The 26,835-nt window shown below is 39.6% G+C and overlaps 1 protein-coding gene across 3 annotated transcripts in view; it reads right to left on the bottom strand.

Annotated features, from left to right (window-relative positions):
- CFAP54 (cilia and flagella associated protein 54) overlaps positions 1 to 26,835 on the bottom strand; it is a 258,255-nt gene that overhangs the window by 100,624 nt on the left and 130,796 nt on the right. For all 3 annotated transcript variants that reach the window (XM_069973813.1, XM_069973829.1, XM_069973821.1), the window contains exons 37-42: positions 25,886 to 26,113; positions 18,401 to 18,624; positions 18,055 to 18,190; positions 4,408 to 4,516; positions 2,903 to 3,046; positions 1,062 to 1,262 (exon numbers count right to left, since the gene is read on the bottom strand). In XM_069973813.1, the coding sequence (XP_069829914.1) occupies positions 1,062 to 1,262; positions 2,903 to 3,046; positions 4,408 to 4,516; positions 18,055 to 18,190; positions 18,401 to 18,624; positions 25,886 to 26,113 (1,042 nt within the window). The remainder of the gene's footprint in view (positions 1 to 1,061; positions 1,263 to 2,902; positions 3,047 to 4,407; positions 4,517 to 18,054; positions 18,191 to 18,400; positions 18,625 to 25,885; positions 26,114 to 26,835) is intronic.

Below are 26,835 nucleotides of genomic sequence, written 5' to 3'. Positions count from 1 at the left end.
TAACTATACAGTCATAACAAGATCACATGCTGTTTGTATCGTGAGAAAATATAACCCACATGTAGGAGATTGAAAGGTAAAGATATTTGTAAAGAGAACAGAAATAAAATGATTAAAAAGACAGTTAAGACTTGTTTCACATAATGTCTGTGGTGTACTGTTAGCATAACAAAAAAAAAACAGGAAACTCAATGTGCTCACAGACTTTAATGGGCAAACGTATGCCAACAGGGTGTCCTTTTGCCATAAATCTGGCCAAATTATATCAAGCTGGCAGGCTCAAACGCATTCAATAGCTAAATCAACCACACTTTTCAATACAACAGTATATCAAATATATTTTCTTTAGGGGCGGCATTCAGTGGGGGGCTTAGGCAACTTTATAGCCAAATGTAAATGCTACACACAGTGTGAATTTAGCTTGTCTGGAAGTGGACAACGAAACTGGTTTGCAGAAAGTTATGTCAGAAATTTGTGTTACAAAAACAAAGAAATGGCATAATAAAAAGTAACAGACAATTGTATATTGCATTGTCCTACTGCATATTCTTACTTTATTTAATATGCATATTACGTAAAAAGACAGATGTTCCTCTTGTTATCCTAGTATGTATTTCTCTATAGGACCTTTCATTATTTTGTTAACCTACTATTTTGTCTGTCTTGAAATAAATTTGCAAATAAATGGATATGTCAGTAAAAGATAAATGATGTATTGGCAAGTGCATGGCACACTATGACAGGCTGCAGTGTCTAGGCTTACAAAGTACAGCTCTGGATAGGAAGCAGAATTGTTTAGCACTGAGAAGATGAAGGATTGAATGATTGGTAACTCTAAGCCCACATGCATACTAATCTTTCCCTCAGGTAACAAGATGGGTTGATTGAAGCCCCCCCCCCCTCATCAGAGTGATTAAATTAACTTGATATATTTGGGAATATTTTGCTGTCACTGTCCAGCTTTGCAAAACGTATTGGATGTCAAAGACATTAATCCCCAACCCACAGATTAATTGATCTAAGACTGTGGCGTGTTATCAGTCAAAAAATAAATGCCTTACCAATAGTCTTGTCATAGGAAGCTATAACAATTGAAAGGTGCGAGGGAGGGATTGCCTTGCTTTCAATAGAACACACAGAGGTAAACTCTTCTTCGGAGAGGTCTGGGGGAAGTGGGCGGTGGGCTTGCAATGCACCATCAGAAAAGCCGACTTTTCCATAGGAAAATTGTGGACTGGTATGCTTGTCTTGTGAATCTGGCCCTGAAAAGGAAACAAGAAATCTAAAATAATTATGTAAATCTCTTTTATGCAAGCCATGGATAGAGAAATAAAGTAATGCACTTACTTCTGGGAAATTAAGCCTTATAAAAGTATATTTTAAAATGGATAGAAGTTGCAACTTCTTTTTACATGGAAGTGATAAAAGAAAGAAAAGAGAGAGAGAGAGAGAGAGAGAGAGAGAGAATGCAGAGTGAGATCTACCTAAATGAAACCACTCCCACATGTAGTTAATATCCATGTAATTCTGAACATTGATAGTTAATGGCTGTGGGGTAAAACTGTTGCTTATATGCAAATTGGCACAGCTCTTAACAATTTAGGTTAAAGCCACACTTAATTCATGTTGTCCTAGGTATCTGCAGAACACATCTTGCAGATCGGTAAGGCCCTGTTATGCCTCAGTTCAAAACAGAGTTGTAATACGACTGTGTTCTTGAGCCCTTTGGCTGTGGCAAGCCTTGATCATAGTCAGCTAGATTGCCTATCTGTAGCAATGTGGGTGATGTATTTTTTTGATTGCTGTTATCATAGTGCTAAATTTGTGAGACATAATTCCTGTGTCTATCAACAATAATAGCCTTACGAGCATCATAATTCATCAGTGAATACTTTGAACTCATGTTTTACTGCCTAAGAAATCAATGGTTAATTCCTAATTGCAATACTGTTATCATCATACACATAACTTGATACATTGATGCATCTGTTAATTACACAATTAATTACTGGCAGGAGAAGTGGCTGAAGTTCTTGTCACTGATGTACTGTACTGATCTCTTGTAATCTTCCCCATCCAATTAAGACGTAAACCTACTATACACTTCTTTCTGGGAAATCATTCAGTACCATACATTCCAAGACTAGAAGTCATTGCTAACAATGTAGTCTGAGATACAGTTTTATTATGTTGTCAGAATGCTAACATATCAGCATTGCATGTATGGCTGTGCATTGAATTACAATAGTCTTTTACCCAATGAACATTTGTCTATGTTTAATAAAGTTTTTTCTGGTATATTGACAGGAGAACAGGGCGGCGTGATCCGGGACCCGGCGCTGGAACCGGGGAGGTAAGTGACCAGCAGCTACTATATCCACCCCATCCCCGGCCGCACACAGAAAATACACATAGCCCGGAGTACCTCTTTAAGTTGGCTTGATGGAAACCATAATCATGCATGTTTTAAACATAATGGCCCTGCCCTTTAAACTGAAACTGTACCCTTTAACGTGGCCTGGAAGAAAAGCGCCTTCAAAGAATTCTGGTTCATTTGCAATAGAAAATATGGCCCAATGGTCTTCCCTTGTGTTAAGTGAATGTGTCAAAATGTTCGGCTTTCATTCCCGGTGGCAGCAAAAGTTGGATGCTGCCTTAGGGGGTTCTGGAAAACATGAAAGCAGCCCAAGGTTGTATACATGTTTTCCTGGCAGCCCTAGGATGGAATCCAACTCCTGCAGAGCGTCTGGGTTTGGACAATGTTGCCGAACTCGAATATTTTGACAGATCCGCTTACCCAATACTTAACATACTATATACATACACACACACACACATATATATATATATATATATATATATATATATATATATATATATATATATATATGGATTTTCATACCTTGAGTATGAGCTAAGAATAGAGTGAGAAGTTTTCTGCTATGTTTCAATGCTCGGCTTGAGTATTTAGACTTCTGTAAACTTTCACGGAAACAAGCAAATGTATCTAACACATCCAGGGGAACACATGTAAGGGCTTTGGGGTCTGTAATGAGAGGAAAGTATGTTTTCACACAATATTCTAAGGTGTTTGATAGATTTAACAAGAGGTTTACTATTGGATAATAAAGAGCTTAAAAAATCCTAATTAATGAAAACTGTTTTAACATAGCAAAAACACAATACCATACAATATATTATGTAAATTCAACAAACAAGTCAATAAAACTCAGCAAACAAGCAGTAACAGTAAGTCCTCCTTCACATAGCACAGCACATGGAGTCCCTGTGGCTCTCTACCAAGGACCCATAGGCAATGTACAGGCTTCCATATGGTTCTCCTTATGGCATCATATAACAGAGTTCTGCTCTCCAAGCTGCAATGCTTTGAAGAGAAAATAACTCTATAATACAGCCCCGCCCCCACAGCATCATCTGGCCTGCCCGCTCCATTGATAATCAACTAACCTGCTGATAGTTCCCCTTTAAAACGTGACTTAATTTCATATGTTTCATACATCTCTGGTATCACCAGGGACTTCTAAACCTTGTTATGGATGTTTAGCCCTATTTCTACCTGATGATAGATATAACCCCACATGTTTTCCATGTAAATATACTGCTGAAGTATTGTTTAATAAAAAACAGTCTGAGGCTTTGTTCCCACATTGTCTTTTTATGCAAAATAACTTCCGCTGTTTGAAAAATACCAGCCATTATTTTAAAATGATGGCCATCAATAATAATCATGCTTATTAAGCCTGGGTTCACACTACATACAGTATATTTCAGTCAGTATTGTGGTCCTCATATTGCAACCAAAACCAGGAGTGGATTAAAAACACAGAAAGGATCTGTTCACACAATGTTGAAATTGAGTGGATGGCCGCCATATAACAGTAAATAACTGCCATTATTTCAATATAACAGCAGTTGTTTTAAAATAACAGCAAATATTTGCCATTAAATGGCGGCCATCCACTCAATTTCAACATTGTGTGAACAGATCCTTTCTGTGTTTTTAATCCACTCCTGGTTTTGGTTGCAATATGAGGACCACAATACTGACTGAAATATACGTAGTGTGAACCCAGCCTAATAATGTTTGTTGTTTAGCAACTATGGCCGTTATTTATCCTTTTTTTAAACTGTGGGAACATAGCCTAAAGAGAAAATCTATGAATTAAGAATATGCCACTCTGTTAATTTATCAATCTGTATTTGATGAATGTAGTAATATAGCAGCATGTTAAGTAAATATTACCACCTGTCATCCAGTGGTTAAAGTAGTTATGTAAGATAGTTTCCTTCATATAAACATTACAGTGGTCTAGACAGAACATTGTGTGGTTTATTTGCTTTGGATAAAAATACATGTCACATAAAGAGATGTAGCTCAGCTCTGACCCGAATGAACAATGTGTCCTCTCTGATCGATATCGGCTCCAGAGTTCCTCACTTTATTACTGATTGTGCCAACGTGCAGTTGTTTTCCAATGTAATTCCTGCAATGCACCTAAGGAGTAAATAAGAATAGAGAACATTTCTCATGGCTTATGTTAACAAATCTTTTCTTTCTTTTTGCAATTTATGATGTGCATGTTCTTCAAATACCATAACACTGATGTAGCTTTATATATAATCCAATGTAGGAGAAGACAGACTGATGTTAATCTTGTCCTTTAGTGAAAATATAACAGCAATTTATGTTTTACAGGGAAATCTAACAATGTAGAAAAGCTGTGTTATGTTCTTTTTATATTAAATTGAATTATTGGAAATAATGTTTTTATCAAAACCAGAAAAAAGGATAACAGCGGGTAACATTTCTTATATCCAACTATTTGATATACTAAATGCAAAAATTAAATGTAACACAAGACCATAAATATAAAACAAGATGACAATAATGAATATGATGTTACCCACAAAATGAGACAACAGCATGTGAATATAAATGGCATGTTTAAGGTAGCTCCTCATATACTAAAAGCTGGGTGGATTGGATGCAGCTGACCTACAGTTTGGTTGTTGATTATTAATGGCCAGATATGTAAAATAGGGCTATATGCAGGTAAACCAGTCACAAAACCATATCTTGGCTATGTGACAGCCCACCCAATATGTACTTATTATAATTCTATGACATTGTGTCCCATAGGGTACCTATCATATAAAATATTGAAAAAAAGCAAAAACTTTTTTTTGGCACATTAACCCCTCACAGTGGTGACAAGGGGAATTTAGTGTCCTTACTACTGTTATTGAGCCCCTAAAAGTCCCCACCATGGCACAGATAAATTCATCATAGCACAACACCTGGTCCTTACTGCTATGCAATAGTGCCATGGAGCAAATAGGCTGGCACCATGCTGTAGGATTATTTACAAACGACTTCTATAGAATATAACGAAAGCTAAATCCCACCCTTACTTCCTGTATTTTGTCCTGGTCTGTCTAAGAAAAAGAAAAGAAAGGCAATGGGCAGCAGATACCTGAGAAGATTGCTTTACAACTGTTTTACTGATGCAGGAAGCTGTAAAACTTTGCTATAAAGTGGCCAATTCCTTTAAGGCTATGTTCACACTACGTAAGTTTCCGGCCGTAGCGCGTTCCGTGAATAAGCGGCCGGAGATTTACGTAGTTTGCATACAATGGAAAGTATAGGATCTACGGCTGCACAGTTCACACTACTTAAGAACTTACGGCCCGGATCGTATACAGCGCTGTAAAAAATGAACCAGACCATTGTTTCAGGACGGAAATGCTGTAACTTACGCCCGTAGCGTAACATGCGGTCCCGTACAGAGTGGTGATTTCTTCATTTTTGCACTTTGATTTGCCAATCCGAAAGGTTCTGTGGGGTGTCCGGGGCTAGCGGAAGATATCCAAGTAAAAGACCACTGTCAGATCGCTACGTAAGTTGCTCGGGAAGCGTAAGTAGACTACGGGCGTAAGTTCGCGGACCGTATGTAGCCGGCCGCAACTTACGTAAATCCCCGGCCGGAGTTTTCACACGTATATGTCCGGCCGAACATATACGTAGTGTGAACATAGCCCTAATCTGTTCTTTTGCTAACAGGAGTTATTGGAAATTTTTCACTTCCAGTAACCAAGACAATGTTCAAACAGTATCAACACTGTTTGATACTGACATGGACATGGAAACAGAAAACGAATATTACAAAATGAAAAAATCATACTAGACACCATGCAATCATAGTAGACACCATGCAAATTGTTAAAATGGCACTGTGATCCTTAAATACACAGGCACATTTGTGCAATTCTGTCTGTGTACTTTTTCATTGTAATTTTTTTAAATTGTTATTTCTAATTGATAATTGGGGCTAGAAGTGTGACTTGAGCATAAAGCTATATGCACCATTCCCTCTTAACCCCTTAAGGACAGAGCCTGAAATGGCACAGAGACAAATTTTATGAATATGACCAGTGTCACTTTATTCATTAATAACTTCGGGATGCTTTTACCTATCCAGCCGATTCTGAGATTGTTTTCTCGTGACATATTATACTTTACATTTCTGGTAAAATGGAGTCGATACTTATAACAAATTTTTATGAAAAACACCAAAATAATGTGAAAAATTGTGAAAAAATGCATTTTTCCAACTTTGAAACCTTTCTGCTTATACAGAAAATGGTTATGCCACATAAATTATATATTAAATAGCATTAGCAACATGTCTACTTTATGTTGGTAGCTTTTATTAAACTATATTTCATTTTTTTTAGACAATAGAAAGCTTAAAACATTAGCAGCAATTTTCCAAATTTTCAGTAAAATTTCAAAATCAGATATTTTTAGGGGTCACTTGTGGGGGGGTTCAACTGTCTTGGCAACACAGGGGCCTTTTGAATGCAACATGGCCCCTCAAAATCCATTCCAGCCAAATCCAGCCTCCAAAAGCCAAATGGCGCTCCTTCCTTTTGGAGGCTTACCCTGCACCCGCATGGAGCTTTATGTCCACATTTTTCCGTACTCAGGTGAAATTGCTCTACACATTTAGTGTTATTTTTATCTTTTAACCCCTTGTGAAAATGAAAAAATCAAGACAAGATCAATAATTTAGTGTAAAAATTAAACATTTTTTACACTATATGTTAGTTTAGCCTTGATTTTTTTCCTTTTCCACAAGGGGTTTAAAAGAAAGTGAACACAAAACGTGTAGGGTAATTTCCCCTGAGTACGAAAATACCCCACATGTGGACATAATGTGCCATATGGGCACAGGGCAAGCCACCAAAGGGACAGAGCGCCATTTAGAGGCTGGAATGGAGGATGGAGGCCATGTCACAATTAAAAAGCTCCTGTGCTGCCAGTACAGTAGAAACCCCCCACAAGTGACCCCATTATGGAAACTACACCCCATAAGGAATCCAACAAGGGGGAACAGTGAGCATATGGACCCCACTGGTGGTGGGCACATATGTGGAACATGTACCGTGAAAATAAAAAATACAATTTTTTCATTTTCATGGCCCAAATGTGCCCGTCACCAGGGGGCCATATCCCCGCTGCCCCCCTCGTTAGATTCCTTATGGGGTGTAGTTTCCAGAATGGGATCACTTGTGGGGGGTTTCTACTGTCCTGGCCGCACAGAGGCTTTGTAATTGCATCATGGCATCCTCTAATGGGAATGGCGGCCATACCTATTTAGCTGGGGAAAAGGGACAATTCTAATTTATTTGGGGGTATTAGGCCAATTATTAGTTTATAAGGCTGAAAATGACCGGTGTCCATCAAATTCAACCTGTATTGATCCAGAGGAAGGCAAAAAACCCTCGTAAGGCAGACGACAGTAGCCTCATCACAGGGGAAAAATTCCTTCCCGACTCCATAATGGCGATCAGAATAATCCCTGGATCAACGTGACCCCTGAAATAGGAATAAGGGAAAGAATTTAGAAAATGTAGAACTCCAATGACGTGTAGTACGCCTTGAAGCGATCCTGTATGCAGAGGCCGGGATGATCAGGACAGGTGTCCTTCCTGATCCCCCTGTTACCCCACACTCTGCACTTCTTCTGGGGTCTCCTGTTCTCCAGTGTGGGGGACGTCACCTGGAAAATGTTGTCCTGGTGCGATACGGGGTCCCTCATATCCAGAAGCGCTGGGTCCGCTCCATGGCTGCTAAATATTAGGGCTCTGTTACTGCTTCTGATATTTTCGGATCGTGCGGCAAGCTACAGTAGCTCGGGCAGCGAGGGACCAGAAGAAGGGGTGCTGGTATAAGAGTTATCCCGTACAGGTGGTAACCTTTATCCAGCAGTGGGAAGATCAGTTCCCAAACGATCTTCCCACTAACTCCGAGGATGGGGGGGCATCTGGGGGCTGGATTCGGGTGTCCCTTCCTTCATACACTGTAATGGTACGTGCACACTGCGGAATGGAGAAGGATAACCCTTTGTGCATTCCGCAGCTGGCACCCACCGGCAGACTGATTCTATGCACGGGCATAGAATGGAATCTATGACACGGGCGGAGACGCGCGCCTCCATCAGTTCGCCGGTGGGTGCCAGCTGCGGAATGCACAAAGGGTTATCCTTCGCCATTCCGCAGTTTGCACTTACCCTAAGGCTAGGTTCACACTATGTAACTGTGCGGCTGTATTTTTTATGCGGCTGTAAATGTGCGGATGAAACTCCGGCCGTGGGAAAAAATAGACATGCGGCTCAAAACATACGGTCATTTACTTGGAAATCTGGTTCAACTAAAAATAACAAATAAAATCTTAAGAAAGTGATGCAAACACCTCTGGATGCATCTGGCAAAGCAGGGAAACAGTTTACATGAATTGCTATTACCGGGGTTTGCGATCCTCTGCACTAATGCCGATGTCTCTCATGGTTAATCTATTAAAATAATAAAACACATTTTCTTTGTAATAAAGTGCCTTTCGTTGTTCACTAATTAAATTTAAACTAATCCATCATTTTGCAATTAAATATACTGTTAAAATAAATAGATATATAAATAAATGTATATATATATATATATATATATATATATTGACAGTATATTTAATTGCACAATGATGGATTCATTAGAATTAAATTATTGATCAACGAAACAGAATTTATTTAATCGAAAATGTGTTTTATTAATTAAATATTAATTAGTACAGGAAGCTCCATAAGCCGTTAATTCATATGCGGCAATAGAGCTTTCTGTACTAATCATCACTTTACTTTAATGAAAACATCAAATGTTTCTTCTAATTATGTTATGACAATAGCATTATTAGAAGAAACATTTAGAATTATATGTGCGTTCAGCTGATTGGCTGATCGGCTGAGCGCACATATAAAGAGCCGGTCCGCAGTACAGTCACTTCATTGTGCTGCGGACCAGCGAAGAGGACACATCGGGGTGAGTATAGAGCTCTCCCCACCCCCTCCCCAGCACTGCACCCCTCCCAGCAAGGAAGGGGGGGTCAGTTAACCCCTTCCTTGCTGGGATGGGTGCAGTCTGACATCAGTCTGGCCCCCAAGGGGTTAAGGGGGATGCAATACATCCTCCCTTAACCCCTTGGGGGCCAGACTGTAAGCAGCGATCTGTAAAGATGCTGCATACTGTAAGGTGCACAACACCGCTCTAAATGATGGGTGTTGTGCTCCTGTTTGTGTGTTTTTTGTGTGTTTCTCCCTTTTTGTTTTTCAGATATCGGTATCCTGTGGATTACGTCGGATTCCGTGGACTACGTCGATGACCAGCGTTTTTTTTTTATAAAATGGTCAATGAGGGGTGTGGGGGTGTTTTTATTTGAATAAAAAATTTTTTTAACTTGTGTCTTGTCTTTATTTCTTTACTTTATAGACTTAGTAGTGGAAGCCGTCTAATAGACGGAATCCATTACTAAGTTGGGGCCTAGTGTTAGCCGGTATAAAATGGCTAACGCTAACCCCCCATTATTACCCCAGTACCCAATGCCACCAGGGGTACTGGGAAGAGCCGGGTGACAGTGGTCCCGGAGCGTCAAAATTGGCGCTCCTGGACCGGGCGGCAGCAGGCTGGTAAGATTTAGGCTGGGGAGGGCCTAAACCAATGGCTCTTCCCACCCTGGTGTTACCAGGCTGCTGTCGTTTGGTTTTTAACCCGGCTGGTTATAAAAATAGGGGGGACCCTATGCGTTTTTTTAAAATAAATAAATAATTTAAAAAAAACGCATAGGGTCCCCCCTATTTTTATAACCAGCCGGGTTAAAAACCAAACGACAGCAGCCTGGTAACACCAGGGTGGGAAGAGCCATTGGTTTAGGCCCTCCCCAGCCTAAATCTTACCAGCCTGCTGCCGCCCGGTCCAGGAGCGCCAATTTTGACGCTCCGGGACCACTGGCACACGGCTCTTCCCAGTACCCCTGGTGGCATTGGGTACTGGGGTAATAATGGGGGGTTAGTGTTAGCCATTTTATACCGGCTAACACTAGGCCCCAACTTAGTAATGGATTCCGTCTATTAGACGGCTTCCACTACTAAGTCTATAAAGTAAAGAAATAAAGACAAGACACAAGTTAAAAAAAATTTTTATTCAAATAAAAACACCCCCACACCCCTCATTGACCATTTTATTAAAAAAAAACGCTGGTCATCGACGTAGTCCACGGAATCCGACGTAATCCACAGGATACCGATATCTGAAAAACAAAAAGGGAGAAACACACAAAAAACACACAAACAGGAGCACAACACCCATCATTGTGAGCGGTGTTGTGCACCTTACAGTATGCAGCATCTTTACAGATCGCTGCTTACAGTCTGGCCCCCAAGGGGTTAAGGGAGGATGTATTGCATCCCCCTTAACCCCTTGGGGGCCAGACTGATGTCAGACTGCACCCATCCCAGCAAGGAAGGGGTTAACTGACCCCCCCTTCCTTGCTGGGAGGGGTGCAGTGCTGGGGAGGGGGTGGGGAGAGCTCTATACTCACCCCGATGTGTCCTCTTCGCTGGTCCGCAGCACAATGAAGTGACTGTACTGCGGACCGGCTCTTTATATGTGCGCTCAGCCGATCAGCCAATCAGCTGAACGCACATATAATTCTAAATGTTTCTTCTAATAATGCTATTGTCATAACATAATTAGAAGAAACATTTGATGTTTTCATTAAAGTAAAGTGATGATTAGTACAGAAAGCTCTATTGCCACATATGAATTAACGGCTTATGGAGCTTCCTGTACTAATTAATAAAACACATTTTCGATGAAATAAATTCAGTTTCGTTGGTCAATAATTTAATTCTAACGAATCCATCATTGTGCAATTAAATATACTGTCAAAAAAAAAAAAAAAAAATATATATATATATATATATATATATATATATATAAATATACATTTATTTATATATCTATTTATTTTAACAGTATATTTAATTGCCAAATGATGGATTCGTTAGAATTAAATTATTGACCAACGAAAGGGATTTTATTACAAAGAAAATGTGTTTTATTAATTTAATATATTAACTATTAGAGGCATCGGCATTCGGCATCATTGCCGGCTATTTTTGAAGTACTCCGTACGGACCGCCTGTCAATCCTCGGCCGCATGTCCAGCCGCAAACAATGGTCTTGTTCATTTTTTACGGGTCCGTTTACGATCGGGCCGTAGATTCATACATAGTGTGCACTGTGCAGCCGTATATCCTATACTTTCCAGCATACGCATGAACCACCAAAAATACCGCCGCACAATTACAGCCGCAAATACAGCCGCACACTTACATAGTCTGAACCTGGCCTAAATCTGTAAGTGCACCCTGAGGTACGCTCATAGAGTTTATAGAATTTCACGCCATACCTTGATCTCTTATTGGGACGGTAGTGGCGGAAAAGACGTGTCTGGGGGACAGCGTACGCTACGCTACCCCCAGACACGTCACTGGATGATGAGGACGATGAGGATGAATGTAGGAACGAAGGATCCCCCCATTCATCCTCACTGGCTGTTTCGGTGTCTGAGGCAATAATAACGTATGCCTCTGACGCCGAAAACACCCTGGGGGCCATCTTTATACGGGGATTGGTATATGGGGTATGTAAATGTGTAAAGTAGTGTAGTGTAAAACTTTATTCCATGTAGTGTGGTGTAGTGTAGTGTTTTTTACGTGTTTTTTTGACAGTATGAAAAAATATCCCTACGCCAAGAAAGGAGCTGCTGATAAATGCCGCACTTATGTGCGGCACTCATCAGCAGACAGTGGCGGTAGGATGTAGGGGGGAAAAAACGCCCCTACGCCAAAATGGAGGAGTTGCTGATCAGCGGCGCACTTATGTGCGATGCTGATCAGCACTCAGCGGCGTTAGGGCGGAAAAAAAAAATTTGGGGGGAAAAAAAAACTCTTTTTAACCCAAAGCAACTGATCAGTGAATGATATTCACTGATCAGCCGCTAGGGGCAGTAGAGCGACGCTGCCGGAGATTGCCGAGACCCGCCGAACCCGAGGACCCGAGCGTTTCCGAAGATTTCCGACACTGGACGACCGAACCCGGAAGTGAAGCGAAGAAGACGTGAGGACGGCGCGGACCGCAGATCTTCGCTCCGGATGCCCAGATCAGGTGAGTATGGTACAGCTGCACCACACACACCTGTTCTGCACCCCTCAGCTACCTAGCTGAGGGGTGCAGAACCCGGCAAAACTGTGTTTTTACAGTATGAACGCCGTGATGGGCCGGCCGGTACTGGCCGGCCTATCACGGCGATCGTGGGGGTGGCATCGGCGCCATCTTTGGTGCGGACACTTATGCCGATTGGTGCTATCTCGGACAGCACCAATCGCCATTGCTTTCCGGGTCACCGATGACCTGGAAAGCTGTTTTTAGCTGCTATATGCTGATCTGTATTGATCAGCATATAGCAGCGATCCTCGGCACGGGAGGGGTTAATCACCCCCCGTGCCGACGAGCAGAGATGGCCTGCTTTACATTATAGCAGGCCATCTTCCCTGACCGCTGTGTGTGAACACACAGCGATCGGGGAAACATCGGGCGTAAGTATACACCGTTTGCGTTAAAGCCCACCCTGCGGGGGCGTATACTTATGCCCGATGTCGTTAAGGGGTTAAAATAAAGTACAACAGGTGCACAGTTCATAGGCACATATCTTCATAAAACCATTGGAATGATCAAAGAGTGTGATTTCAAGCTTGAAATAAAAATAAATAAATAATCTCTAAGATAACACAATAGTACAGTCCTAAACCCTATATATGTTCTAAAAGCACAACCTGACAAATGCAATTCTCTTATTGGGCTAAAGGCATCCATATCCTGTGACAAACAGGAATTAAAAAAAAAAATCAAGAAAACACAATTTTTTTTCTAAAACTTTAAAACAGAGGTTGACAAATAATAATATTGCTAAAATCATAGATCAAGGTACACAACATTATTACAAACCACAACAATCGACATCAACAAGACTATTTGGCCGTATTTTTACCTCAAAATTGCGTCTGTATTTTCATATTACTTTACTGAGCGTGAACATGGCTTAAGAATAAAAACCTTTGAAAAGAAAATAATTTTACATCCCCATATTCTTACCTTTAACCCCTTAACAACAATGGACGTAAATGTGTGCCATGAAAGTCTTGGCCCAAATGAAACATGGCATACATTTACGTAATGGTCTGCAGGGGCTCTATGAAGCAAGCTCAGGAGCCGAGCTCGCTTCATAGAGAGTGAGGACACCAATATACACCAATATAATACCAATAAAAGTAGAGCCCATGGCGTAAAAAAATTGCTTCCAACCAGCCCTGTAGGAGGACAAATAAAAGCGTTATGGCTCTTAGATGGCATGGAGGACAGAACTGTCTTATCATGACCTGGACACTCATGCATCAATTACCTTTGGACATAAGGGGGGTTAATTGTTAGTATTAAAGAATTAATAAAAAAATAAATGTTAATACTTTTTTGTTATACTTTTATTTCACCTAAGCAACCACCTGTAGATTACATTGCAATACTTACTACCTATCTTGGTAGGTTGTAATAGAAGCTTAATGATAGATGTTATTTAAAGAGGTTGTCCAGGGAAAATTAACTTGTTTCCCATCCACAAGATAAGGGACAAGTAACAGATTGTGGGGATCCAACCTCTGTACCCCCCGCCGATCTTTGCATCCGGCCCCTGGCTTCTATCTTATGAATGCAGCCGAGGTTGGTTATTCAGCTGGAAAGTACTTACTCGGCTCTTTCCGGCGGCTTCATAGGAATGAATAGAGCTGTGGGTCACTTGCTGTACCTGCGGATCTATTCAAAACAAGCCGGTGATCGGCGGTGGGGTACAAAGGTTGGACCCCTCCATGATCTCTTACTTGTTCCCAAGTTAACTTTCCCTGGACAACCTCTTTAACTAAAAAGACACAAATGCACATATGCATACACATAAATATGAAAGGACCCAATATATTTCTCGTAGGTCAGTCTTCATCACATCAGAGGAATGGGATATATGTAATAATTAAATTGTGGCGATAATATTATGCTCATCCAACGTCACCCAAAATATTTTATTTGGTGCTTAAAGTCTAAGCATTGCTGTACACGTGAAAGCATTCAGACTATTTTGTTAGAAATGTTAGGCCCCTTCTATCCTGTCTAAAAATGATGAGCACTCCAAAAATATTGGCAGTATTCCATACTTCTCATAGCACTAATACACTTCTGAGCACTAAACCTCTCCTAAAAAGTATGTGACAACATGAACATTCCATTTACCTAGTCAAGATATATTACTGCAATCATTTAATGTTCAGTAAATTGTAGCTATACACAAACACTAATACTTTCTTCTGTGCTGACCACAGCGCACTTTGAGTGTACAGTACAATGCTTACAAGGGCTGAATAGAATATATGACTGATCTGCCCAATTACAGAACTTTAGAAGAGAACGGTTGCAGAAACCCACAAAGCAACTTAAAAACAAGTGACCACATCTTTAAATTGGTGTTGGACCTCGCAACAAATTATAAACTATTGCCAGAACACGTCACTTACACAAAACTTAGAATGCATTAACCCCTTAAGGATTGGGGCAATTTTGATTTTTGCGTTTTCGTTTTTTCCTCCTTGTGCATAAAAAGCCATAGCAGTTGCATTTTTTCACCTAGAAACCCACATGAGCCCTTATTTTTTGCGCCACTAATTGTACTTTGTAATGACAGGCTGAATTTTTGCATAAAGTACACTGCAAAAGCAGAAAAAAATTCAATGTGTGGTGAAATTGAAAAAAACAACAACACATTTTGTGTATTTAGTGGATATGTGTTTTTACGCCGTTCGCCCTGGGGTAAAACTGACTTGTTATATATGTTCCACAAGTCGTTACGATTAAAACGATATATAACATGTACTGTATAACTTTTATATTATGTGATGGCCTGTAAAAAATTAAAACCATTGTTTACAAATATAGGCTGGGTTCACACTACGTATATTTCAGGCAGTATTTGGTCCTCAAGTCAGGTCCTCATAGCAACCAAAACCAGGAGTGGATTGAAAACACAGAAAGGATCTGTTCACACAATGTTGAAATTGAGTGGATGGCCGTCATATAACGGTAAATAACTGCCATTATTTCAATATAACAGCCGTTGTTTTAAAATAACAGCAAAAATTTGCCATTAAATGGCGGCCATCCACTCAATTACAACATTATGTGAACAGAGCCTTTCTGTGTTTTCAATCCACTCCTGGTTTTGGTTGCTATACAGCCTCAAATATACATAGTGTGAACCCAGCCATATGTTCCTTAAAATCGCTCTATTCCCAGGCTTATAGCACTTTTATCCTTTGGTCTATAGGACTGTGTCAGGTGTCATTTTTTGCGCCATGATGTTTACTTTCTATCGGTACCTTGATTGCGCATATACGATTTTTTGATCGCTTTTTATTAACATTTTTCTGGATTTGATGCGACCAAAAATGCGCAATTATGCACTTTGGGATTTTTGGGCGCTTACGCCGTTTACCGTGCGAGATCAGGAACGTCATTAATAGTTCGGGTGATTACGCACGCGGCGATAGCAAACATGTTTACATATTTACTTTTATTAATAACCTGGGAAAAGGGGGGTGATTCTGACTTTTATTAGGGGAGTGGGCTTTTTATTAATAACACTTTTTTTTTTACTTTTACACTTATACTAGAAGCCCCCCTGGGGGACTTCTAGTATAAGTGCACTGATCTCTCATAGAGATCTCTGCAGCATAGATATGCTGCAGAGATCCATGAGATAGGCACTCGTTTACTTCCGGCTGCTGCAGCCAGAAGTAAACGAGTGCCGAGCTGGGGACGCACCATCTTGGAGCGGTCCCCGGCCGGCTTCAGTAACGGAGATCGCTCCTCCGGGACAACGTCCCAGAGAAGAGCGATCTCCCCACTAGACACCAGGGATGGCGCTGCAAACGGTAATCGGATGCAACTGTCAACTTTGACAGCTGCATCTGATTACTGTATTAGCGGGCACGGCAATTGGACCGTGCCCGCTAATACCTGCGGTCCCGGGCTACAAGCGGCACCTGGGACCGCCGCAGTTCAGAGTACGTCCTTAACGGCCACAGGGCGTAAATATACGCCCGCGGTTGTTAAGGGGTTAAAATACAGTTGACATGTCCAGGTTTCCCAGTATTTTTTTCTTAATACAGGAGTATAGTAACATGATATCCATAGTTGTTATATAACCATGGTATTGAATTGTCACTAATTATTGTCAGATTATAATTAGAGATGAGTGAACCGGGTTCGGGTTCGAGTCCATCAAAACCCGAACGTTCGGCATTTGATTAGCGGTGGCTGCTGAACTTGGATAAAGCCCTAAGGCTATGTGGAAAAAATGGATATAGTCATTGGCTGTTTTCCAGACAACCTTAGAGCTTTATCCAAGTTCAGCAGCCACCGATAATCAAATGCCAAACGTTCGGGTTTGGATGGACTCGAACCCGAACCCGGTTCGCTCATCTCTAATTATAATCTAAAAGGGTTGGGGATATTCTGTGTAATACAGAACTCTACTTGATCCTGTGTTTTCATGGCTCAGGATTCTAAATGACAGCTGGAAATTATTGTGGCTTTTAGAAGGCAGTTTTCCAGCCATGTCTGAACAAGTCCAACTCTGAGGGCTAGTCTGGGTTCACACAGTGTAACACCCTCTTTCTGTACCGCCTGCAACTCCCATTGCCAACTCGGACTGTCTTCCCTGGATCTGAGGTTACATGCCCTGATCCAGAGTCTGACTGACTATGCTGGTGCCTCATCCCTGGTACCATGCTGTTTCTCTTGTTGATGACCTGGCTTGCTGATTATGCTCATTTTACCAGTTCTCCAATACTTCACATCTGCAGTGTCTGGTTCATGGGACCAGCAGTGACTTGGTGTCCTCTAGCCACAGAAGTCTAGCTTCAGTATCCTGGAGGGGGGGATAAAGAATAAGAACCTGGAGGGCACTTGGACTCTACTCCCTGGTGTAGGCCAAAGTCCACGCCAGTTTGGTAGCACTACAAGTTAATGTCTACTGTCTGTTACATAGAATATTTTGGTCAGTATCTGAAAATTAGTTAAGGGCCTCATTTGATCAATATTTTTACCAAAGTGCAAAATCGGGGAAAAAAAATTAATTTAAAGATTTGTCACTTTTTCTGTGCTTTTGACCTATTTCTGGAAAAAAATACTTACCAAAATATAATAATATGGTTCTATCCTTTTTAAAGTAATTATGCCATTAGCCTCATATCTGAAATTAACAACTATTAACAATGAAAATACAATATTATTCTAAAATTGATGTATGGCCACTAAAATGCATAAAGTAAACTGTACATAAACGTGATAAGGTCATGTTAAACTAAAAAGACCAGAAAAGTCTGCTAAACATCTCATCTATTTTACCAACAAAAAATGAATCATGAAAAAATTAAGAAAAAAATATTTTGTTTCATTCAGTCAATGGGGGTGAAGTCATGTCAGCTCAAACATCTTAACATTAAATACAATATGCAAAACATGTAAAATTCAGTCACTGACCTTTTCATCACTTTCCACTGCACGAGCATAGAAATCCGTTTCTGAAACATCAGTTCCTTTTATGTGAAATATTCTGCCAACTAGCATCCTCTGTGCATGAACCAAAAGTGGTGTGACTTGTTCAGTAAACCTCTCACTGTAATAATACAACAACAAATTACTATACTTATATATTTAGACTCCAATATCGTTCTCAAAGAGGTTAGGGGGCATTTGTTTTTTTCTTTGCTGGGGCAGGGATTCTTGAAGACAATGCAATGAAAATTACAGGCACTGGATATAACAACATTAATGAGGCATATCTGCATTTATTGTTCAAATATATGACTAACACAAATATACTTACTGAGAAAGAACATTAAATTGCACCGCTATATGTACCAATGCTTCCCATCTTCTCACAAAGTATAAAACTTCCATGGCTTTCATTACTAGATCACATATCCAATGCATGTCAATTATAGTCACATCGTCAAAGGGGTGTTCAAACTTTAAGTTAGAGCCCCCCTCTTCATCAGCAATACTACCCATGCAACTTGGGACACTAAACTTTGCATTGTCATCAATGACCTAAAGATAAAAAGAACATTATAATGTTACTAAATGACCCATGACACATTAAGATCATACTTATCAGCATACTACCACACAAAAGAATACTTCTAGGAAAAAATTTTGCGGACATTTTTGTTGTTGTTGGGCCTATCATGTTTTTGCGCCAAAATTACAGCCGTCCATAAAAAGCCAGCAAAATGGCCAACAAAAGACGTTGTGAGAACATAGCCCAACTCTGTAATACAACAGGCAATCAGATATTAGGTACTTGCATTAATGTTTTACTGTTCCACTGTTTAATGCATATATATTACATAGTTAAATTTATATTTACTGTATATATTTGTTCTGTGAAGCTAGGGGGAAAACCACAGATTTATAGGAAATAAACACTTTTTCAAATTACATACAAGCAACTTATATGTAACATCATTGTCAGGAACTTACCTGACTACGTTCCAGCGTCGTCTGCTCCCGCTGGAGCACAGCACTGTCCTCCTGCCTGCCCGGGGACATGTGACGTCATGGAGACCCGACAGCGTCCCTGGTTACCAGGGGTGCTGCGGGCTCCAGTGATGCACGGCGGCTTGGCTGAGCAAAGTCTCCCCCAGCCGCGGCTACCTAGGGCCGTTTGAGACAAGAAGGTAGGCACAGTGGGTGGGCTCAGCATCAGTGCTCACTGTCATATCTTGTCCCTATCTCCCCTGTCCTGACAATTATTCTAATTCTGGATAACCACTTTATAACCGCTGCAAAATCCTGTCAAGAATTGTACAGTGTACCCTTTAAAAATAATTTTTAAAACCTCCATGGTTTTGTTAGAATAACCAGTGGTAATAGGGTACTTTTAGTGCTCTCACTGTTGTTATTGAGACCATGAAAGACCCCTTGGGTATGCACAGCTATCTCTCATTCTCTCCAATATTAGGGTGCCTTTACACAGAGACATTTATCTGACAGATTTTTAAAGCCAAGGCCAGGAATGGATTTGAAAAGGAGAGAAATCTTAGTCTCAGGGAAGCCATTATATACATTCCACAAACTGTGCAGATTATCTGAAGCCAGCAGACCGTTTCATCTTGAAGGTACACAGTCCTAGATCTAAATCCCACCCCCACGTTCTATGTTCCATCTTGGTCTGTTTCTAGAGATGTACTTTGCCTAACATCAGGCAGTGGGAAGCAGAATGAACAAAGATACATATTTTTAGAGTCATTTATGGTAATTTACAATTAGGTGATTTACAAATATGTTAGGAATCACATAGGCTGGGATGGGGGAAAAGGTGTCTGAAATGACTATCTGAGACTAAATATGTGGGTGCAGTATTGGTAGTGTAAGCTGGAGAGTCACTGGAGAACATATTGTACTTCAATATCACAGAACGTTTTTTTTCCCGTGATCAGTTCTTGGTCTGATGTACATTAAAAGGGCTCAGATAAAGCCGAGTGAGCTGACTTCTATTTATATGTATTCAGATCATAAAAATTTCTATGCATCACCTTTTTCAATAGGCAGAAACTGATACATAGATAAACACTAGGGCTGAAAGCTTTTTATTGTGCTTAAAAATAAAGACTCAGAAGGGAACATATAAACTGTGACTAGGAAAGAGTAATGTGTGTTGGCATTGTCCCAGAGTTTGTTCAAGACACTAATGAATCATGTGTAGCATGAAACTACTGTTTGCCAACAGCTTTATTCCTCTGATTCGCTCGGCTGTATGGACATTTTTAATTGACTGGACAAAACGTAACATTTTTATCTTTGCCTGCCTGCAACACAACTTCATTTCTCATGGGTGTGCCAAATATTTATTAGTCAAACAGATTATTCTTCTGTGCATTTTAAAATATAAGTGAAAGTGCTAAAATTAGTAAGCGAGATCATAGCCATATGTTTAGTGAACTGCATGGATAAAAAAACATTACAAGGGAGGCAAACGAAAAAAGAAGCTTACACTGAGCCATTTATGAACTTAATATAATGGTTAGAGCAAATCCCAAGAGAAAAAGCTTTGCAGTGTACAGGGCATCAGACTGCGATTACAGCCATACATTAGACTGGCAGCCGGAATTTTCACTGAGGTAGGCAATTGTTACTGCCTGTAATCACTATCCACTACTTACCAGAAGTGATGCTATGCTTTGGGAATGCTAATGTAGTGAAATAAAGACAAAGTTTAAGAGAAAATGGCAACCAAAAGACCTAGATTGATAAAGGCATGGTATAAAGGGGAGGAAACACAATTTGATGTTACTAGCCTGCTTCCGGTCTCCACAACTGTTCTTTAGGTGGATACTTATAGTGTAACATGTGATTTAAAACTCATCCATACATAAAACATACCAGACACAGAAACACCTGAATGCATAGCGAACAACAAGTGAATGTTCCTACTACACAAAAAAAGTATAACCAATAACACCACTACACCGTGACCATATAATAGGCCAATGCCAGTTCTAGAAGGTGCACAACAAAGTATCATTATACTGCAGACCAAAGAAGAAAATACAAAACTGATTTGACACAGTGACAGTCACAATGCATAAAAATTCAATCCACTGTCAATAAATCTAAAAAGAAAGAAATATGTTACACATGAAGGTGGCATATCAAACATGATTTTTTTCTTTCCTTTATTAAATGCATTATATACAACAAAAAATAAATCTAAAGTGCAATACAGTGAGCAAGCAAGAGACTGGTGTATCTGTCCAAATTCAGCAGAGTTCAGACAAGAACCACAACATATATCACTGCTGTCTCTTTACTATTTTTCCTTGCACAGTCCTACTCCCAACCAACAATTCTGCTAAGAACTGGGGCACAACAATATTCAATTGAATGGGGATGTCCTGAAGTTCCGTGCATAGCAGGTGCTTATGGAGCATTTGTACAGGGGAAGACTTTTAAGGGCAGACAATGCTAAACTAGCTTTACTGTCCCTTCATTCTCATGATCTGAAAGAGAATACACATCTCAGAGATATGCCTTTAGTTCCTATGATGGGAATAACCCTTGATATTAACTTAAAGCCAAAAACAGATCTCTAAACTCAGACCATATCCCTAAATAAATTCAGACTCCAAACAAGGCACAGACATTGTAAGACACTAGACCCAACTCCTAAAATAATCCATCTCCAGACCAGACCCCCTTAAAACAGCCCCAAGAAAACTGAATAGATCAGACCTCAAGACAAAAAAAGCCTCTAAGAACTCACTGCTTCTCGCTTCTTTTCTGTTCTGGGCATCAGCAAGTCTGGCACCACCCAGTGTAAGAATGCTGTGTGCACCACTACACAAAACATCAAAGACACTTCAAGCATCAGGAATCAATGTGACATTGGCAACCAGAGCAGAAGATATGCAGCAAAGAGCAATAAGTAATTCCAGCTACACTGACCCAATGTGCCAATGAGCGCCCAAATCAGACTAACAGACCTGTTCATAGGTCAACTAGGCTTAGATATGGATTTTCACCTCTACAGCTGACATTTGGCAGAAATTCTAGATGTACTGTCAGCAGAGTTCCAGAGGTGAGACCCTCCTAATGTTATGGCATATCCTAAGAATAACTTTAAAATTTAAGATTGCTCAGTATTTATTTGTTAAATATCTTAACAGTAGGGTATAGTGAAATAATACTATGATTTCATGAATTGAAGGGATGGTTGGTAAATACATTTCTGATATACACCGCTAAATTTGGTCCCAGGCCGCTGATCTTAAGTATAACAGTCTAGACATTCATACATATTTTAATAGTCTTTCTGAACTTAGCAGATGTTATATAAGGAACATAGCAAGTATAATTTTGTATGCACTACAAAGCAAGCTAAAGTTTCATCTACACTGGTTCTAAGAGATGTTCATAAAAAAACATTTCTTGATATTAATGAATGTCTCATTTTATTTATAATGATTACAACTTTCGGCTATGTTTACACAACGTATGTGTTATAGAAATCACGGCCGTTGCAACAGATGCACATGCATGCGTCCGCATCCAAAGTTAGCGGCACTGAAGATCAGCCGGCTGGTACTGCAGTGCCAGGATGATCTTTTCGGATGGTTCTGTGATCCGGCCAGGTCATGGAACATCCGGTGCCTTACGTTGTGTGAACATGGCCTTAAACTGTGTAGATATTTGAGACTGCAGCAATTAAACTTTTTTGAAAAACATGTTGAAAAAAATCTGATGGTTTCATGATAATGCTATGACTTTCGACTTTATGAAATAACATTTTATAAGAATAATATCAGAAATATGAGCAATATAACAATTGTTAAGTTTCTCTTATTGGTCAAACAGAATATCATATTTTCATGAGGATGTAGTCACTGTGTCATGACTGTAATCATGCCTATTGAGGTATAGCTGACAAGCCAAAGAGGGTCCCATGTCCTCCACTGTGCATGCTTAAAGCTCTTGGAATAGGCAGTGAATATTAAGGTCCTCTCTACGGCTTGTCAATCATGCCTTAATTGACTTGTTTGCACATTATGAGAGGAGGCATTATATGTTGCATGCACTTTTAAGATGGGTTCACATGAGCACAAAACTAGGCCCTATGAATACCTTCAATAGTAGCTTCAGCAATGAGATGCAAGAATAGTCATGACACCTGATAACAATAATCATAAATGCATTACATACACTGATGACTGCAGCAAAAAAACACATAAAATTAAAGATAGGTGACCAAAATAAATTTGATAACAAGTGGGGAAGCTGGATTGTATATCCTGGCCTATATTTGCTGGCACTACTGAGAGTACAAATTATTGGATGGATTGCTCAGTCATGGCTTGATGGGTAAGGGGAATTGGAGGGAATGGTTGAGGGGTTGTTTACGGATCCTTTTACACTACCCGATACAGGGCCATATACAGATGCAAAAGAGCACATATCAGCTTGCTTGCAGTACCTTTACAAGGCTTGACAGATCGTGCAGCCAAGCTGCACAAACAATTGTTCCATCATTCGTGTGGCCATTAACATTTATTATTATCGTCTGCACATCTAATGTTTATACAGAGAGAAGTGTGGCTGATAACAGTAAATTTTGCCACCGCACATCCAATCAATCAATCAATCATGAAATCAACCAACTAGTGAGGGTCTCCCCAGCTGATCACTGGCACTTTCACATGCGGAAATTATCGGCTGAACAAGAGTTTCTAGGAATGCTCTTTGGCAATAAACAGCCCATGTAAAAGGGCCTATAAAGTTCTTTCTATAATCTGTAATTTAAAATGGTATTAAGTAAAAACCTGTAATATGTTTTTATGTACTGGTATTATAGAAAGCTATTATACATGTACATTATTATTACTTTGTATGCCTTAATAAAAGAGATCTAATGACAATTAAAATATCAAAACAAATCTTCATTGAAATTCTACCATTGCAGATTTTGTGGTGAAAATGCTGTAGAACCACAGTAGAATCTATAGTTATGGATTTTAACTGCAGTTATGGATGTGTGCCCAGTAATAAATTTAAAAGCCTGCTCCAGAGACCTGATCAGCCGAGGATCAGGTGTTTTCCCCATCCTCAGCTGATCGGTATTACTTTTATATAGGACGATTATTGGCCACATGAGTGTTTCTAGCAACACTTGGTAATAATCGGCTTATGTAAAAGGTCCTTAAAAGAAGAACCACATTACACAGAACTCTACTTTAAAGATGTTCGGGAATTATTGTTTCATGGTAAAAACAAGTATTCACTAAAACAAACAAGTCAAAAGAGGCCACAGGTTCTTTTTACAAACTTTTGGTTAGCAGAGGATCAGCTCTATAGGACTCTTTACTGGTTAATTATTGTTTTTTCATTCAAGGGGGAGCCTAGATGTTAAGGTACTAAGTTTTATCATTTCTAACCAAATTTTAGCCAACACTTCTATAGCAACCTTTAAAGACACCTCACAGAGTTTATTAAAGACCCTCAAATGTACACTGAACATGTGAAAATGGTTTTGAAATATAACTTCTATTCTGCAATAGGATTTCTTGAAGTTACGGCCCCAAAGCCTGAGGCAGAACTTCTGAAGGATTCTAGTAACAACATTACTCCCTCTGAATTCTGTCAAGTGCTGTTAAGTTCATATCTTCACACAGAAGATATATAAAAAAAAGTTTTCACATTTTGATATATGCTAAAGGGCTTTTTACACATTTCTTCAAGTAAGTATTCTTTAACTGTAAGGTTATTTATTCAAAGTGAGAGCAGGAACTTTGGTCATTATAGTGTATACAAGGTATCAACATTAAAGACATTTTTATATTTTGTAGACTTTCTTACAAATGTGATCAAACTTTTTAGGACAACACTAATGTTCTTAGGAGAGGCACGAGGTTGCCAGTACAAGCTTCAGGTTTGAAGTGGCTTTGAAAATTTGTGTATGTGAAGATTTGTTATCCAAACTGAAATATAAGGGTTATTTTCAATTTAGCATTTGTGGCATATTGACAAACTTTTTGCTGTCAGTAGTCATTTTATCCTGCAACTTTGTTGGATAATGCTTAGAAGAAAAATTGATTTATTTGCTCAGTTGAATGAAAGGGTTATTCCTGACAAAGATATCCACAGGAAAAGTCATAAATGTTTGATTGGTGAGAATTTCTACCTCTGGGTGTTTTTTTGCATATTTAAATGTATACCTTTATGTTTCAATATGTCTGTATTACATTTCAATGAGCGTAAATCAATTACATTTGTATATGATTTCTTTGTGGTACAGAAAAGCATGGTAAGGACTTTATGAAATAAAAACTTTATTTAAATGTACAGGAGAAAATAAAAGGTCAAAAGTGCCCTACTTTTACCTACGTCTGCTAGATTAAAATTTATAGGGACAATGTGGGATACATTTTAACAGATTTTAAACATACTAGTGTATGATAAATGTGAACCCACCCTTACCTGAATAGCCACCACACTCAGGTGGAAAATTAATGTGTAAATCTCTCTATTCACTGGTCAACCCCATTCTCCAAAAGAGATGGGTCCTATAGCAGGGATCCTAACCTAGCAGACATTAATGAATGCTTGAGTACAGAATAACTCTACTGTATGTTTTCAGATATGTACACCAACATACAGTATGCATTATATATACAACAACTTCGCTCCACCCAAACATTTTTTTAACATTGTAGAATAAAAGTAAACAATTCGGTTAACACTGTCTCTAAAAAAGAAATAGATCAATTAAAGCACATTAATTTTTAAAAAAGTGATATAACACTAATATAATATTTACCTGAACCGAACCAATGTTTTGTAATGTGACTATCATATCAAGTATGGTGTCTGCTGCAAAATAGAATGGCATCCAAATTTCATTGTTTAGGAGATCCTTTGTTATGGGAAAGAATCCTCTATTTGCCTCATATTGTTTAGTGATTAACTGTATTTCAAGTACAAGGTTCCATAATACTCGACCAGCATTCTGCAGTAAAGTCCAATGTCCTCCTCGATGTGCCAAAACCTGCAAAATTTAGATGTATGTGTAACTTTAGCAATTATGGCAACAAATCACAGAATATTTCATTAAAGCGTAACTATAATATAAGCCAAAAAATGAAATTCCTCAAATAAAAAGCCCACGTGCTACCCTTTAAAAAGAGCCCTAAACTGTGTTGATAGCGCATGCGCTTGCTGAGATATCCCCAGTTGTTTGGCTCAGAAGAATAAATGAATTTTCCTCCTGGCTGACAGAAAGTAGGCGTGGCCTATCCCTCATCTCTCTGGCTGCGTCCCTCCATTCACTGACCAGCACCTTAGCAGATGTATCACACATAGTGGGATCAGATAGAGCCCCAGCATACAGTATCAGGCTATGTTCACACTACGTAAAAAAAAACCCGGCAGTATTTCATAACAACAGCCGTAATTGCGCAAACAACGGCCGTTGGTTATGAAATAACGGCCTTTGTTTGCACAATTATGGCCGGTGTTATGAATTACGGCCGTGTTTTTTACGTAGTGTGAACCCGGCCTCACAATGTAAGATTAGATACAGAGCCCCAGCAGATGGTATGACAGTGGGATTAGATACAGTCATCTGCTCTTCTACAACTGTAGGATAATGTCAGCCATGAAGGTGGGGGCACATACTGCAGACATCTGATAGTGAATGTTATTTGTACTATGGAAGGACTACAGCTGTGTTGTGCTGGGACTTGTAGTCCTCCCCTCAGTGACTCACCC

The sequence above is a fragment of the Dendropsophus ebraccatus genome, chromosome 1, assembly GCF_027789765.1.
Source record: "Dendropsophus ebraccatus isolate aDenEbr1 chromosome 1, aDenEbr1.pat, whole genome shotgun sequence".
NCBI lineage: Eukaryota > Metazoa > Chordata > Amphibia > Anura > Hylidae > Dendropsophus > Dendropsophus ebraccatus.
The sequence above is the reverse complement of the archived record's forward strand: the minus strand, read 5'-3'. Positions and strand labels throughout refer to the sequence as shown.